At 39.2% G+C, this 17,671-nt stretch overlaps 1 protein-coding gene across 3 annotated transcripts in view; it reads right to left on the bottom strand.

Annotated features, from left to right (window-relative positions):
• LOC135262062 (uncharacterized) overlaps positions 1-7,253 on the bottom strand; it is a 51,732-nt gene extending 44,479 nt beyond the window's left edge. For 2 of the 3 annotated variants that reach the window (XR_010332092.1, XM_064348869.1), the window contains exon 1: positions 7,117-7,247. Coding sequence is in view for 1 of the 3 variants with exons in the window: in XM_064348869.1 (XP_064204939.1) it covers positions 7,117-7,136 (20 nt within the window). In the remaining 2 variants the exon portion in view is untranslated. Of the gene's footprint in view, positions 1-1,783; positions 4,242-7,116 lie in introns of those variants that run through there. The other variant, XR_010332091.1, reaches the window with a different exon arrangement.
• Between the last annotated feature and the right edge of the window lie 10,418 nt (positions 7,254-17,671).

The following is a 17,671-nucleotide window of genomic DNA, read 5'->3' as shown; positions in this document are numbered from 1 at the left end:
AAGTGTGATTCAGATATATATTCCCTTCTCTAAGCCGTCAGAAAACCGAGTAGGCTAAAGCACAAGCAAGCTTGGTAGTCTGTTACCAGTAATTGGGGGAAATGTTAAATGTCGTATGTTATTGCCCGCAAAACATTTTAATGAATTAGAAAAAAATAAAGCTAGTATTTCCCTATTTCCTTCCATAACATATGAAACCGGTATAAATAAAAAGGACCTGTTTTTTCTCTTTTACTCAAGACTCCGGTCTTATTTGTAGGAGGTAGCATATGCTAACGGTCATTTCCCGAATATTACGGTTTTATTTCTCCTGGAGGAAGAGTTTTGGTCTTATGTGAAAAAAAAAAAAAAAACAAAACAAACAAACAACCAAAAAAAAAAAAACTACAGCAAATGAGAGGAAGGAACAGGTGATGGATCAGTTGAAAGGGAGGAGTCAGTAGCTGGGTTCATACTTGGCAGCCAGGCTCAATCTGAAAACGTCACTGTTTGTGTACTCGGCATGCCATTGTAAACACCGAAGGGAGTGTGGTTTACCTGTTTACACATTCATATGAAGAATGGCTACTGCGTATATTATCAGCAAGGTGTTTTCTTCAGTGGGAAAAGAAGTTCTTCAAAGAATTGGGATTTGGAGTTTCTGACTATTTGGCCATTTTGTACAGGAAACCTAGAAGGTCAAAGTAAAGTAACGCTAAATTCTTTTCTTTTTTTTAAGTCAGCAAACCAACTGGCATAAGACAGAGCACAAAATAACTAAAACGGATTTCTATTAAAGGAAACTAATGTTCACAATTGTATGTCTTGACATTATTAGAGATAAAAATGTGATTCTGGGGTGCTGATTAGTTCAAATAACAACTATTTATTATATTTGAGGAAGCAGGAATATTTTAGGCGCTGGTCAGTATGGCATGACCATCAATGTGGGAGGATATTACACAATGGCTTCAGGATAAAGAACACATGAGCACTCAGTCAAATAAAGCAAATGCACACAAATCTTATCTGAACCCTTTATTTCAAGCATAGATCTTCACAAACTTACGGGTTTCACAAAACGCAAAATATTACACCGCAGTGCATTTGACATTTTCAGCACAAAGTGAAATTCAGTGCTTCTTGTAGGAGCCCTGATCTAACTGGAACATCAGTCAGAATGAGAGGGATGTTACATCTACAGTGAAGATGGGAAGAGCTTCAGAAAGGATGGAATCAGTGAGATTATACAAAAGGATGGTGACCAAGATGGCACCCAAACCCCTTGTTTCCACTTCTACATTTTACAATTAGATTCACTTTGATACTCCTCATTGGCTGTTGTTTTCAGTTTGATTCTTCTGGTTCCAGAACATCGGCTGCATCAACCTCCCCGTGGTCCATTGGTCCTGTTATTCATTGTCCAGATATGAAGAAAGGTATTCTCATGTTGCACAATTTCAGCAATATACATCACGTACAGTCCTATGAAAGCAAATTAAACAGTAAATGGCAAAAAAAGGGATTAAGTAAAAGATTGGTTATATTCATAACTATATTCATTAAGAAAACAATGGTTTTTATCACTTGCTAAAGCAGAGCATATATATTTTCCCCCTCCCACCAAAGCAGTTCATGTCAAAAGGCTCTCTTTAATCTATACACAGCTCCACCTAGGGATCTGGGCCTGCGCAATTCTTGATTACCCATGCAACATCAGGATCATGGGATCTGGGGAAACACTAAGCACTCCATAGTACATTAAAAAACAAAAGACCATTGCACAAACCAGTTCAAAAATCAATAGGGTTGCAGGATGTTTTCAGAATAAATGTCATTTGCCTTGGACAACCAAGTTTTTTATTAGAAAGTGTGCTGATGGCCACTTGAGGTCTCTGAATGTTACAAGTTTACAGGTCAAATCTTGAGACCTGAATTGGAAGATGAGACGGAATCGGTCAACCAATTAACTGGCTGCTATAGAAACAGTAAATTGATTTAACTTCACACCCTTTCTATGATGTTAAATAATGTATAAATTAATCTTGTCTGATCTGCCCTCATAGTTTTGATCTGAACTGGCCTTAAAAGCAATAAACAGAGGAGAACTGGATTTCAAACAAAGTAAACAAAGTTATATTAACCTGCAATGAAGGCTGACCGTATACGAGATTGGAAACAGTGAAGAACTACCCCAGCAGTTCTTCCCCCCAAGTACAGTTTTTGCAAGATTCTTGATATTATTTGTCCAGTTTTATTTAATGGAGTACAGGGCTTCATGTATTTCACAAATCCAAAACTACATTACACACTAAATCAACTTCTAAAAAAGCTATTCATGGATGCAATTTTTTAAATAATAAAACACACCAGTTAGTAAATAAAAATCAACTCAAAACCAATCCAATATAAAAAACTAAAACAAGTTGTAGTATTTTACCACTCAAGCATACTGTCATATTTTCCTTCTTGTCAAACACTTGCTTTCTGGATTTAATTGTGATTACTTCTCCAAACACCTAATATATTGTTCTGCTGAGCCTGGGAGTGTCTCTTCAGCAGTTTCTATGGAGACAATAGGTTCCACCACTAGAGGTGGACATAAGTGAAGCTATAATCCTGACTGAATATACCTTTGTTTACTTTGTTTGCTCAACCATATAATTCTGACCATACAACTCTGAAAGGCAGAAGCGCATGCAACTTAGCACACGTCTTCCCCGTGTCTGTTAATCTCCTCACATTCCAGCATCTTCTGCAGTGTTTCCACCTTCTCCATGTCTTTGTTCTCCTTCAGAATTTCAATCAGGCTGCGAATACTCTGAAGAGTAGAATCTGAATTAAACTTCAGAGCAAGGTCTCTAAGCTGGAGAATGGACTTATAAGACTTCTCGATCAGTTTGCTCATTTCAGCCTCACTGTCCTTCACTTCTTGCTGAAGTTTGGACATCACTTCCTTCGCTGAGAGTATTTTGCCTTCAGTATCTTTTTTCAGGTCCTCATAAGTTCCAGTTTTTTCTTCTTTTACTGCCTTATATATTTCATTGCCTTTTTTGTGGTCCGTGTAGCTGCATTTTCCAGGACAGACGGTACATTTGCTGTTCTCCATCACAGAACACCATCGTAGGTTAGTTACCCACCAGCATCCTGGATAGTGGCAGTTTACCTCACACACGGTGCAGCAAGTTGCTTTGCTCTTAACTTTGACCTTCTTCATGACGACTACATTGTATTTATATGTAAAGTTGTTACTTTTCCTGATGTCCTCTTTGTGCTTTTCCAGAGTTTTCTGTTTGTCCTCAAGTGCCTTCTGTTTCATGTACCCTACCTCGATCTGCTCATCCAAGCTCTGAATACAAGCTTCCAGTCTCCGGCGTTCTCTCAAGACATTTTCAGTCATCCTCAAGCTTTGAGTTTCCATTCCATCCAAAGTCTGGAAGAACTCCCTCATGCTCTCAATTCCGCTATCCCACTGCAATTTAAATGATTTTTCATATTTCTTTTTATAATTCTTAAGAGAAAACTTGTTGTTGAACAGGAAGTGAACAGGTTCACCATCTTCGTTTTTGCGGAAAGGTACGCCAGACTTAATAACTGCATGAAGAGCTTCTGAAGGTGGCATCCAGTCTGAGAAGGTGATGAGAGTCAGGAAGTTTTCCTCCATGTTCTTCCCAAAGAGGGACAGGATGGCATTATAGATGTACTTCCGGCTGGGACTGAGGCGATTTTCAGATGCCTTTACCACAAGGCAAGCTGCATCTATTTGTTGAACACCACTTACAGATTTCAATAATGTGTACAGATTCTGAGCAATGTTTTTATCTTTATCCAGACCTCTTGTGTCTCCATATCCTGGTGTATCAATGACTGTGAGGGAAAAAGGAACAGGCTGTTCCTCCAGCCCATAAATCTCATAGGCAGTAATCGCAGTGGTCTGAGATTCAGTTTGGTCACTTTCACCTTCAACCGGGATGATTTCAAACCTGATCTTGTCTTCCCACTTTACCCCCAGCATGTAGTTGACCATCATATTGATGAGTGAAGACTTTCCTGTTCCTGTTTCTCCTACGATCAGGATTGTCCTGTTTCTTTTTTGAGGGTCCTTTTGTCCAAATGTGTATCTTCTGACCGTTCTTTCATTATTCAGATATTCCTGGACTGTGTTCAGCAGGTATGTTTGTATGGGGTTTGTTACAATCACTTTGCTGTTCTTAATTACATCTGACCACTTTGACGTAGCTTCTTGTCTTGTCCTAGAGTAACTAAAATAATAAGAGAAAAGAACAACTTATGTGCTTTCATTTTGGTATTTATTGTAATTTCTACACACACACACACACACACACACACACACACACACACACACACACACGCACACACAAACATTTTGTCCAGGATGTTGAGATAGACACTGTAGCATCTTAGAATTGAAGAAATAATTATTATAAATACATTTTCAGCCTTAGTGAATACTCTTCATGAATCCAGTTTAAAAAGTACAGACAGCAATTCAGAGTACAATAAATAATTTATGACACATAATTAAAATACTACTTCCATAGATCTGTGCCATCACACACCCTCAAACAAATTATTTAGAACGGAGACAAAAATATAATCAGCAACAAATCTGCCACCTGCAATACTCCATCTATCCATTATCTATACCCACTTATCCTGGGCAGGGTCAGTGAGAGTGATAGGCTCCAGGTGTGAGGGAGTGGGGAATTTCGGAGACCAAACGCGACTGAGCAGGAACTCTTTAAGATATCCACCTGGGCGGAATAACCACTAAATCTCGTGAGAGACAAAGGGACAGGGGAAAAATAAACAAAAAGAAAAACAATACTCCTAGGGGAGACTATCCCAAAGAAAAAGCTTTAGTGACCCGAGTACAGGGTGAAGAAACTAAGGCTTATGGATTATTGTGAAATAACAACCAAAACAAGTCTGAAAAAATTGAAACAGCCCTCACACAGCAGACTGCCAAAAGAACCACTAGAGAGTTGTAGAAAAGAAAAAGGATAGTAGTGCTTTGTAGCCTATTGGAGCCTACAATCCAATAACCTCTAAGTTCAGTTCTGCAGTAACTCTTTGGGTAAAACAAAGGACGCAGAAGAAGAACTGATCTAGTACTGAACAATACACTATACCTCTTACCAAACAGACAAAGTTACCGGCTTTCGTGTAACGCAAGTGACACTAAAGCAAAGCTATTCGGTTTACTAGGGGTTTAAATAGACGCCACCAGGTGCAAATCGTAAAAAGATATTTGCAGGGGTATAATACAATCAAGGAAATGAAGACACCTAAAAGGCCGTAATAACTGAAGAAAAGGCTCAGAGAAAACCCAATGGCCATAGTAAACGAAAGAATGACACAGGGTGGAAAAGAAATGGTGTAAACACCCCAAAACCATGACACCAGGACCCTCTTACATTGGGCAAGAGGCAGGCCTGGACAGGCCGCCAATCTATCGCAGGGCTCACACACTCACCCTTCACTTACACACTCATACCTTTGGCCAATTTAGAGTCTCCAATTAGCCTACCCACATGTCTTTGGACTCTTCCTGCTCTCAACGAAGGCGGACGCTTTTTCCTCTGCTCCCTCCCTGCCCTTATCTGCCCCTGCTTGCTGCTCTCTTGTCTTGTGCTGCATCTGTTTGAACTATCCGGAGCCTCTCTCTGCATTTCTCTCCGAAACCTAAAAGCATGGATCTGATCAACTGGTCTCTCAACGCAATTGATAGTATTTTCTTGACGAGAAGAACGGGTCAGGGAGAGCCCTCTTGCCCTGACGGAACGTTTGCAGCCGGATACACGATGGACTCCTGGAACGAGTGGAGGGTCGTGTGCCTGTCGATCCTTTCCGTTGAGGATGTTGAAGACGTTTACTTGATTGGAATTATGATAACAGGCTTTCTGCTGTTTGGAGCTGGCAGCATCCTGATTTATCGCAAAATGCCGAAGGCGTTGGCAGCACTAATTGGGAAGCTGCCCGCCATTGAGGGAACGGGCAGGGCTGTCAACACTCAGACTCAAGCGATTTGTGAGCTCAATCGCAAACTGGATGCGATTGGATCGCAAATTCGCATGACGGATACCAACTTGGAGAAGTTGTCGGTTCGGCTCACTGAAATGGGCCACTAATTCGGATGATTGGAACAACGCTGAGAGAACCACAGGACTAAAGGTAGACGAAAAATGCAGAAGTCTGCCTGAACCCAAAACAATCCTTATCCTCATTGGCTCCCCCACATCGGCCTTGGAAGGCTGATATCTCTCCACTCTCCTGGATTGTTATGCAGCCAGATGCTCGGCCCTACCCCCACCTCCCTGCTCCTATGGAACTTTGTCTCTGGATCAGGACTCTTCGAGGTTATCTCCACGGCAACGGCCGTGTCCTCGTCATCAGTATCAGACGGCAGAGACAATGTTGAGACTGTGGTGGAGATGAAGTCCATGGACTTACACACACACGCACATGAAGATAACACACACACCACCTCCTACTCAACGCCTTCTTGGCTCCCACCCCCCCTCCCTCCCCCGTTACAGTGCAGTCTGCTGAGGGTTGATGCGCTGCGCCTGAGCGGCTGCGCGCTCCCCCCAGTGTCTGTGCTGAGACACTTCCCCTCCCCGACACCCTACCCCCTACCACATGTGCAAGTCTTCGAGTTTTTGTTGTAATGTTTGTAATGTTTGTAATGTTTTTATGATGTTGCTATGTGCTGAGGTTTTTCTTCGTTTCAATGAAGCGAGTGCCCTCTCGTTTCATTGAAAGGACTGTTTTTCTTCCTCCTCCTTCCTCCTGTTCTCTCATTTCTCATCTAATAAGTTGGCGCCGCAGATGGCTGCCTCGGTGTGTTGACCAAAGCAAATTCCTCGTATGTGTAAATGTACTTGGCAATAAATTCGATTCTGATTCTGATTCTGATTCTGAAACCGGAGTACCTGGAGGAAAGCCACGCGGACACGGGGAGAACATGCAAACTCCATACAGAAGGCCCACTCCGGATTCAAACCCAGGACCTTTTTGCCATGAGGCGACAGTGCAAAATACCAATATTACAGTGACCAACTGCTGCATGCAAACCATTTGTTCCCAGTGTAAGCTGCAGTTAGCTCTTCTTACCTTGTGTCATATTGTGCCATTGTTGAGTTCTCAGGTACCAGTTCTCTTGTAAGCAAAGAAAAAAAAAACAATCATTGAATCTTTGCCAACCATGAAACACGCTTGCATGTGCACAAGAGGGACTGTCTCAGCACCTGAAAAAGAGAAATATTCATTTATTTTGACATAGAAAATTGAAGTGTTCTTGTAAAAATGTAGTCTCTTGGAAACCGGTGTACTGCATGTCGGTTCAGTCGTAAGGAGATAAACTTCTTCAAAAACCACCCAGCTACAAATGTATGCAAATTACAAACTGAAGGTAGATCTGCTTGTCTTGATGTTATCTTCACTGACATTGTGAAGCAGACAATCTGGTGAAGAATTGCATATAAATGAAGAGAAATCGGACAAAGCCATGTTCTCACCTGTGTTTCTCAGATCATCTACAGCCCCAAAAAGGGCATCTTCCTGAGCCTCTTAACCTTTATAGTCTAAGCACGATTGGATGTATTTTTATACTGGTCTTAAGAAACGTGTTCTAATTGGTCATAATCTCCTGTTTGTTAACCAACTGACTTTTAAAGAATACATTATTAACACTCACATCCTCACATATTCTTTGATAAGAGGCTCTAGGGGCATATTTTGTCAAAAACACTTCCACTTATATTTTGAGTCACAGCAAGGAGAAAAACAACATGGACACAAACAGGAGAGCAGAATTAAAGCGAAACCCAGAGGAGGATCTGGAAAACACCCAGCAGTGCAAATGCAGCCTAGAGACAGTGTGACAGGACCAGGGAAGGGAGGCAGACATTGTCTCATGATGGTATGATGAAACAAAACCCACAATGTCAGGTGAGGTGAATTTAAACAAAACTTGCACTTTTTATCTTCTTGTAAGTAATGAGTCCAGGTACTTGTAGTTCTATTTTAACTTTGCCTAAAGCTTAATTGCAATAGATTTCAGTAACATGATGGACATGGACAGATAACACATTTGTTATGTTTAATCCACAAACAAAACATTTCAAGCCCTTATTTAAGTACTCAGGGTACAAACCAATATCATTACAGCTATATAGGTACAATACTGCTTTTTATTTTCCTTCACATTTAAAAACAATGATTTCTGAGCAGAGCCACACAGGCAATCATTTAAATGGAGGTGGGGGGGGGGGGGGGGGGAAGGGGGGGGATTCTAAAAGACAGCAGGACGTGCACTAATATAGGTATATGAGAAGAAAACAAACAACAACAAAAAATACCTCAACTCTCAAAAAAAAAAAAAAGAGTAACCTTTGTTCATATTGCATGTCCCCCACACACACCCTCTGCCTCTCCTGCGTAAGGAAGTGAGGAAACAAAGAACACTGAAGTGTTCTGATGTACAGTACAAATGTAGTCTCTCAGAGACCCGTGTAATCGCAGGTTCAGTCCTCATGAGATAAACTCCTTCAAATACCACCCGGCTACGAATGTACGCAAATGACAAACTCCCAAGTGAGTATAAATAAGCTTGTTTTGAAGTTAACTTCACTGACATTGTGAAGCAAACGATCGGTACTACAGATCCAAAGATCCAAACAGCCTAAAACTCCAGCATGCATCAAGAATGAAGAGAAACCACACAAAGCCGCTCTCTCACCTGTGTTTGTCGGATCGTCTGCAGACCCAGGAGGTGTGTCTTGCTGTGACTCTTAACTCATATAGTCTGAGCAGGGCGGGATGTCCTTCTGCCTCGGGGTAAAGAAATGTATTCTAATTGGCCATAATCGCATATGCTGATGGTTTTTTAACCAATTGCTTACCATTTTAAAGAATAAATTAATAACCCCCTGCATTCTTTCTTTCTTTGGAGAAGAGGCAGAAGGGGCATGATCATATTTATTCTGTCAGAAACACTTTCACTTTCATTTTGAGTCACAGCTAGCTAGAGGAAAAACATGAACCCACAAAAAGAGCAAAAGAAAAGCAGGAGCCATCAAAGGAATTGCATCGTGGCAGAGTGCACTGCACAGTGAATAAGTATTATGCCAGCTGTGCATGATGTTTAAAAAACTCAATTTTCTACTTTTTGTAACTGATTTACATGGTACAACAGGCCAGTGTCCTTTAGTCCAGGGTTCTTGTAGTTCTATTTTAGCTTTGCCTTCAGATTAAATTCAATGGGATTCAGTACATTGATGGAAATAGACAGATAGTACTTACATATTTATGTTTACTGCACAAACAAAAAACCTTAGGCCATATGGTCCACCTGATACAAACCAATATCATTACAGCTATGTAGGTTCAATACTCTTTTGTAATATGCATCTATCTACATCAGCCGATAAACCAACAATTTTCTCAATCAACCGTCGGCCAATCAAACAACCGATGGTCAACTCCAATGTCCTGTCAATCAAAAGAGAAAAGTCTATTGCTTATTTGTGATCCAAGAACTGGTTCTCATTCGCCTGTCAGGTATAAAATAATTGTGCTTTGCTTTTCACATTCAGTATTTCCCCTATACTTGCTGCCAGGCCAACAAACTCATTTTTTGAAATGCCAAAAAATGACATTTAGAAATAAAGAATCATTTGTCCTTTGGAGTGTCTGCAGGGCGCGGTTATTCTGTTATTCTCTAGAGCATCTCAAAGTTAAAGTAAGTTTATGATATTTAACCTAACATTTTCTTGTGGAACCGCAATGCCACCGTATGTCTCTGATTTGCGCTGTCAATCCAAGATAATATTATTGCATCAACTCTATTTAAAATTAAAGCCACAAGCGGCGTTGGGAGGGGTCCAAGCATCGGCACAAGTGCGCCCCCTATGCAGTGATTTTTAAATGGTTTTGTCCTCATGATCATATACCTATAGGCATCACAAAATATATTTCACAAACGCATTGTCCAACACAATATATGACCACTCAGTCTCAAAAGGGACATCTCTACGCGTAAAACCAATGGTAAGATTGTATATTTATTCAATGTTTAGTCCCAGATATTGACTGTAGAATGACATGGTATTATTTTTTAAAAACCTTGCCTCGTTTATTTCGTTATTCAGTGAGCAGTAGGTCTCTAGGGCATCAGAAATGGCCCTGTGTGTGTGTGTGTGTGTGTGTGCGGGTGGGCGTGTGTTTGTGTGTGTGTGTTTGTGTGTGGCAATCACTGAATTAAAAACTGAAAACACATAACTTGTTTTATTTCTCTTATTTTAGTTGCTCTATGACTACACAAGAAGCTACATCTAAGTGGTCAAATGTAATTAAGAACAGTGTACAGATTGCAACTGAACCCATAAGAAAATACCTGCTGAACACAGTCCAGGAACATCTGAATGAAGATGGAACCGTCAGGAGATACACATTTGGAAAAAAGGACTCCCAAAAAAGGAAATGGGCAGTCCTAATCATGGGAGAAACAGGAACAGGACAGTCTTCACTCATCAATATGATGGTCAACTACATGCTGGGGGTAAAGTGGGAAGACAAAATCAGGTTTGAAATCATTCCAGATGAAGGCACAAGACCCCAAACTGTATCTCAAACCAGTCCGGTTTTCTCATGGTATCAAGGGCAGTGGCTCTAAAGGTAGGCCCTTAAATACAGCCACACGTGCCAATTAAATCCCAATTAACTCCTAATTATGACAATTGGTCAACCAGAAGCTTCTAAAAAGTCATTACATCAATTTCTGGAATCTTCCAGACTGTTTAAAGAGACAGAAAACTTGGTGTATGTAAACTTTTGATCCACTGGAATTCTGATATAGTGAATTAAAGCTGAAATAAATTTGTCTTTAAAATGACCTCTGATGTGAACAAAGTAAATGCTGTAATTGACTAGCTAAAATAAATGTATGATAACATGAAATGTGCAGAGTATTGAAAAATTGAGTTTGAATTTCTTTAGTCTAGGTGAATGTAAACCTTTGGTCTCAACTATGTATTCAATTGATCCATCACCTGTTCTTTCTTCTCCATTCCAGTCAGATGCTTATTATGAAACACTGATAGGAGCGTGCTTCACTGAGAAATATCAAGAACCTACAGGAGTGTTATACAATTCTACCATCATCTAAAGCTAAATCATTTTGAACACTCAGTCACATGACCAGTGCAGTCTGAGGAATAGCATACTCCAGTAAGTTTGTCTTGTTTTGTGAGGGCGTTGTGCTGTCTAAGAAGTTAAATGATTTTAAACATTCAGCTACATGACCAGTGCAGTCTCAGGAATAGTTTACTCCAGTGTGTTGAGGGTGTTTTGTTGTCCTCCTGAGCCTGGAGCCTAACCTGGCCCTCAGGCCACAGTGGAGTAGATCACATGATGTCTCTCCCCTTGCGTGCGGGGCCTCTCCCTTCAGTTTTTTGTTTCACCTGAGCATTAAGACAGCGTGGTTCTACTCATCAAGGTCTAGATTGAAGAGCGTGATAAATAAATCAGTTGAATCATGTTTTGTAGGGTTGGGCTAAAACAGAAACCTACACCGAGACTGGCACTTTTCTGATAAGATTGGACACCCCTGATGAAGACCATATATTCAAAACAGAGGTGCCCACGTAAGCCCTGCATGATACTGTATCAGCCTGCTGTTGTTTGTTATTTTGGCAGCAATTTTATATCAGATGTGGAAGTATGGGTTTTCTTCATTCTTTTAATGTTTTTACATTTCTTCTTATTAAAGATTGTACTGATCAAGAATATATTTAAATGTATGTGATTATGGGATGATCTCTGAAGAACAATAGGTATTCTGTGTTATGTCTATTGTAACTAAGGAAAGACAGTGGTCTCCTGTACACTGATGCATACTACCTAGAGAATCTTTGAACCCCAGTTGCAGGAGGGAAAATTGTAAACATTTACTTAGTGGAATTTTGTTAGTAACTTCTGTTGGGAAACAGTCTTGTGCAGAAGACCTTTGAGTTGTAAGAGAAGAGAAAGGATACTGATCTAGAAAGAATGATGGCTATATCTAGTAAATGTATAGATTATATTCTATTAAAATGAATGAATGAAAATCAAAGTAATCATGGAAACAGTAATGATATAAACATAGTTTGTTAGAACATGGTGGTGTGTATATGAGTCAATATTTCAGGTGGATTACAGCATGTAGTGAATGCATGTAAAGTGCATATACTTTGAAACTGGAAGATGGAACAATTGTTAACCATGAGGACAAATACTTGTTATTCAAGTCATGCATATCATTTCTCTGTAAGTGTGTGTAGTGAAATATCTGTCATTGATTAAAATGGAAGATTATATAATAGTTATTGTTAAACTAACTTATGAAACATATGTTTGACCTAGGCTGGGATTGGTTATTTTAAAGGGAAGATGCATCAGGGTAGGAGGAGATCTGGCTGTATAAAAAGGATGTAAAAACATAATGCGAAGAAGCTCTCTCTTTATGGTACTAGAGACCTCCTGTAGGCCTACGTACATGAAAAGGATTATTGATTAAAGAGAATAAAAAGGTTATTAGAAGAAATCATAAGTTCTAGTCTTTATTCTTGCATCACCGACTCACCCACCGAACCTAAGAAGGGGTGTTCCTCCACACAGATTATCTGTGTTTCTTAGTAAAAGGCCATGAGAGTGCATGGATTGAAATTTGTGGGTCTTTATTGGCAGATGTGACCTCAGGAACTGGTACCAACCGGTCGCTGAAAAAACTGGTTTTAATCTGAAGATCTGTATCTGTGTTGTCGATGTTGCTTTCAGTTTCATTGTGTGTCACTGCCATCCCCAATAGTGGTGGGCATTCCAGTTTCTTTCAGGAACACGAGTCTCCTTTTGTTCCTTATAAGGGAAGGGGAGGCTATTTTATTTTATTTTATTAAAAAGAACACATTAATTAGCAGCGTGGGACAATTGCTTATGGATTTGTTGCAAATGTTATATAGTGGATCAAACAGGTTGTAAAATAGCTAACCAAAATCATGATTTTCTGTTTAACGCTCCATAGTCGGTGGCTGTCCTAATTTTATGGCTCATAATTCACAGATTCTACTGAATGACGTACTGTGCGTAACTGCAGCGAGATTTTCGGGTATGCCTCAGCTATATTTGTATTTGTGTTGGGTAACTGCGTTGTACTGGTTTTCTGAATCATACACTGACCACCTCTTTCATTCACGGTTTATTTACATCAGGTAGGGGAACAAAGAGGGCGGTCTTGAAGAACTCAGTCCATGATCACAAGAAATGGTGGTGAAGCCATTCGACTGAAGGAGACCAGTGATACAATCGAGAGACAAGTGAGACCTTGGGATGGGTGAGTGTAGGCAAGGGATGTGATAAACCCGCAGGGGGCTGGCGAGAAATCTTACTCTGTGTGCGGGTGGAACAGGCGGCTGAAAAGGCTGGACATCAGACGTCATCAATAGCCACCAGAACCTCCTCCTCAAAAATGTTGGCTTTGGCCAAGTTGTAACATTGATCTTCATACCCCAGTGTTTACATCTAACAACACAAACTGTTCAGAAACTTTGGCTCCAGTTGATCCACTTGTCAGTGTATCATTACAAATTTATCAGATGATGAGGTCCAAACTGCGTAATCTTAATCCAGCGATAATTAAACAACGTTGCTTCAAACTGTTCGAAACTGTAAGTCATGCAAGGGTTCTGTGGGACCATCCCACTAAACCAAGGGGGCTGTTGGGTGGCCACCTAAATATACGTAGCGTCTTGGCAAAATGCAATGAACTGAAACATCTTGTAACTGATTCAAAGCTGGATTTTTTTATGTCCATGTGAAATGTGGTTGAATAAACACTCCCCATCGGCAATGCTAGATATACCAGGTTATAGCATTTTCAGAAGAGACAGAACTTTGAAATGGAATGTATTGGTTTGGATGTTTCTCTCTCAGCACAAATGTCTTTTATAATAATTGGAGTTTACCGTCCACCAACATCTAGTAATGTTTTTTTATGATAAGCTGGACAGTTTGTTAAAGGCGTGTGATTTTACCAAAGAGGTTATTTTATTTGGCGATTTCAACATTAACTGGCTTAATAAATCAAACAGGAAATAACTTAAAAGCATAACTAGCAGTCTTGATCTATCACAACTCAGTAAAGGCCCCACACGGATAACTAGGTCCTCTGAAACACAAATTGATCCGATTTTTAGTAATAAGCCTGAATGTATATTGAAGTTGTTTAACGGATTACAGGATTGTCTGATCACAATCTAACACTCATAACCAGAAAACTTACAAAAAAGAAGTATTCTTCTAACAGGGCATTTCATCAACTTAGAATACGCAAGTGTGAGCTTGGCAATTTAAAAAATGTATTTTTGTATCTCTCACAACTGAGCAGAGGAAGATGTAAATGTTTGTTTTTATGAATATGATTCAGAATACTGTAAACAGTTTTATGAGGAAGGTGGACATCTGGACAACGTAACTCTCTTCCTTGGATAAGTGGAGACCATGCATTGAAACAATTTTTTAAGTCTAGATTAGAATATGATAGGCATATATTTACCAGTGTAAGAAACAAAGTAACAAATGAACTTCGAAGAGCTAAATCAAATTTCTACATCAACATAATAAACAGAGCAAAAGGTAATGTGAAATTGATTTGGCAGAATCTTAAAAAATTAACAGGAAAGAGTAATAAATCTATACAAAATATCAAACTTTACATGAATGGAAATTACACTCAAAATCACAGTATGATAGCAGAAGATTTTAACAATTATTTTGTGGATTTAATTAACATTCTTACAAAGACCCTTAGCTCAGAGATGCAGTATTCTGTACCAGAAACAATTGATAGCATCATACCCATGCTTACTCTTAAAAAGGTATCTGCATCAAAAGTTGATACAATTATCAGCTCACTGAAGAGTTCTAGGGCCAAAGATATATATGGAATAGACTCATTGTTTCTAAAAACTCATAAAGACTTGCTTATAGGCCCCTTAACCAAGGTTATCAATCTATCTATTTCACAGGGAGTTTTTCCCACCATGTGGAAGTATGCAGTCATTATACCTATTTACAATTCAGGGGAATACACAGATGTTAACAACTATAGACCCATACGCATCCTCCCTGTCATGTCTAAAGTTGCTGAGAAATGGGTAGCAAAACAACTAATTTCACATCTTAATAACAGGCCTGTCTCTCTTCATCCATTACAATTTGGTTTTAGGAAGCATTATTCCACTGAAACTGCCAATTCTTTCTTTTTGGAAAGTGTGAAAGCCAGGATGGACAGTGGAGGTGTGGTCGGTGCTATATTCCTTGATTTGAGAAAAGCATTTGATACAGTAAATCACAATGTTTTACTTACCAAGTTATCACAATTCAACTTTTCACCAGGTACAATCAAATGGATAAAGTGTTATCTAGAGAATAGGAAACAGTGTGTACAGGTCTGCAATTCAAAATCGGATTACTTAAACTATGAAGTTGGAGTCCCACAAGGGCCAATTCTAGGTCCATTGTTATTTAGTTTATATGTTAATGACCTTCCAGATGTCTGTCCTCCTGGTATAAATTGTCAAATGTATGCTGATGACACAGTTGTTTATGTGCATGCAAAAAATAAACACCAGCTGCACATAGGCTCTCAGCTGCTATGGTACACATTTCAAACTGGCTGATCAAATCGTGCTTACTGAATGTCTGAATGTTAAAAAACTGTTTGCATGTTTTTTTTTTACAAAAAGTATGGATTTGGTAACTGAACCAGAAGTATTTGTCCAAGGGCAGAAACTTGAGGTTGTACATGAGTTTAAATGTCTGGGACTCATAATTGATTCACAACTTAATTTTAAAAAACATAAAAAGAAAATTGTGAACACAGTGAAATTTAACCTGGCCAATTTTAGATTTATTAGAGACAATCTTACGACAGAGGCTGCAAAATTGTTTTTGAATGCCATGATTCTCCCTCATATCACTTACTGTCAAACTAGTTGGACACAGACATGTAAGACAACTCTCAAACCCATTGAGACAGTATACAAACAAGCTCTGAAGGTCCTAGACAAAAGGTAAAACCGACATCATCACTTAGCCAAGTATGACCTCCTAAATTGGGAAAATCTGGTCAAATTTTCAGACGCATATTTAGTTTTTAAAATCCTTAATTGTCTCGCTCTGCCTGTGCTGACAGAGTTTGTGAAAAAAAAACTACAAGTAGGTCCACTAGGGCATCCACAAGAGGGAATTGCATTATACCATTAAGGAACAGTGCTTTTAGCCAATCAGCCTTTTCTTTTAAAGCATCACATATTTGGAACACCCTGCCTGCAGACTTGAGAGACCTGACAAACATTGGCACATTCACCCAAAATTAAAAAATTTGGTTATTGGGTAATCAACAATGTCAACATTATATCTAAATATGCTGTCAGTATTTTAAATTTTGTTTATATGTGTATATTGTGTATATGTATGTGTGGATATGTGTGTATATGTGTATGTATATGTGTGCATATATATCTATATATATATATGTGTGTGCATGTGTATGTATATATGTATATATGTGTATATATGAGGGGCCATATATCTTGATATATATACATCAAAACCGATATATATATATATATATATACATTGTTTGTGATATTTATAAATTGAAAACGATAAATATACATCATATTTGATATTTATACATCAAAACCAATATATATATACATAATTTCTGATATATATACATTGAAAACAATATATATACATCATTTCTGATATACATACATTGAAACCGATATATGTATATCATTCGGAACAGGCATATACTTGTATATTTGTATGTATGTGTATTGTCCCTGTCAAATAAATAAATAAATAAATAGAATAAAATAAAAAAGTCCAAGGTCTGTTGAGCTCTCAGGTGGCCCGTCAGGTGAGACGAGTGAGACCACTGAAGAACCTTGCAGCACACGGAAAAGTGGTTTGTTGGACTCCCAATCGTACCCAAGAACGCTTCCCCAGCCTGCCTGAATGACTACCGCCCGGTCGCACTCACCTCGGTGGTGATGAAGTGGGTGGTCAGGGTGGGCACACCTCAAACCCCCTCACCCTCAGCACTGGAGCCCCCCAGGGGTGTGTGTTGAGCAATAAAATAAATTTACATTGACTTCATTTATTTCCAAAATTCGATGGACAGCTTATACATTAATATTCATGATTAATACACAATTCTGGATTTATGAAGGATTTCTGTTGTTTCCCATTTCAGTTGTAAAAAAAATTATTTATAAGGATGTCCCAAAAAAATCCCCCTCCTCCCCCACCCCCCCTCCCCAACCTTGATCAGGCTATTCTATTCTAATACCTTTTCCCAGCACCCACTACAGGCTGCAACGGCTGTTTAATACATAAGTCCCTCTCTGTTTCTGATGATGAACTTTTCAGAAAAAATGATAAAATTTCATGCAGCTTAATCAGACAGATGCCACTGCATGTCACTAAAGAGGATTACTAAATTAGCTGGATTACTGAGCTGAGTAAAACCCGGAACAGCTCTTTTTTCTTCAGATCATGTTCCAGATTTGGGAGTGTCCTGATTTTACTCTCTGTTATCCAGCTAACTCAGTAATCCTGC

The sequence above is a fragment of the Anguilla rostrata genome, chromosome 8, assembly GCF_018555375.3.
Source record: "Anguilla rostrata isolate EN2019 chromosome 8, ASM1855537v3, whole genome shotgun sequence".
NCBI classification, from domain to species: Eukaryota; Metazoa; Chordata; class Actinopteri; order Anguilliformes; family Anguillidae; genus Anguilla; species Anguilla rostrata.
This window is presented reverse-complemented; position numbering and strand designations above follow the sequence as displayed.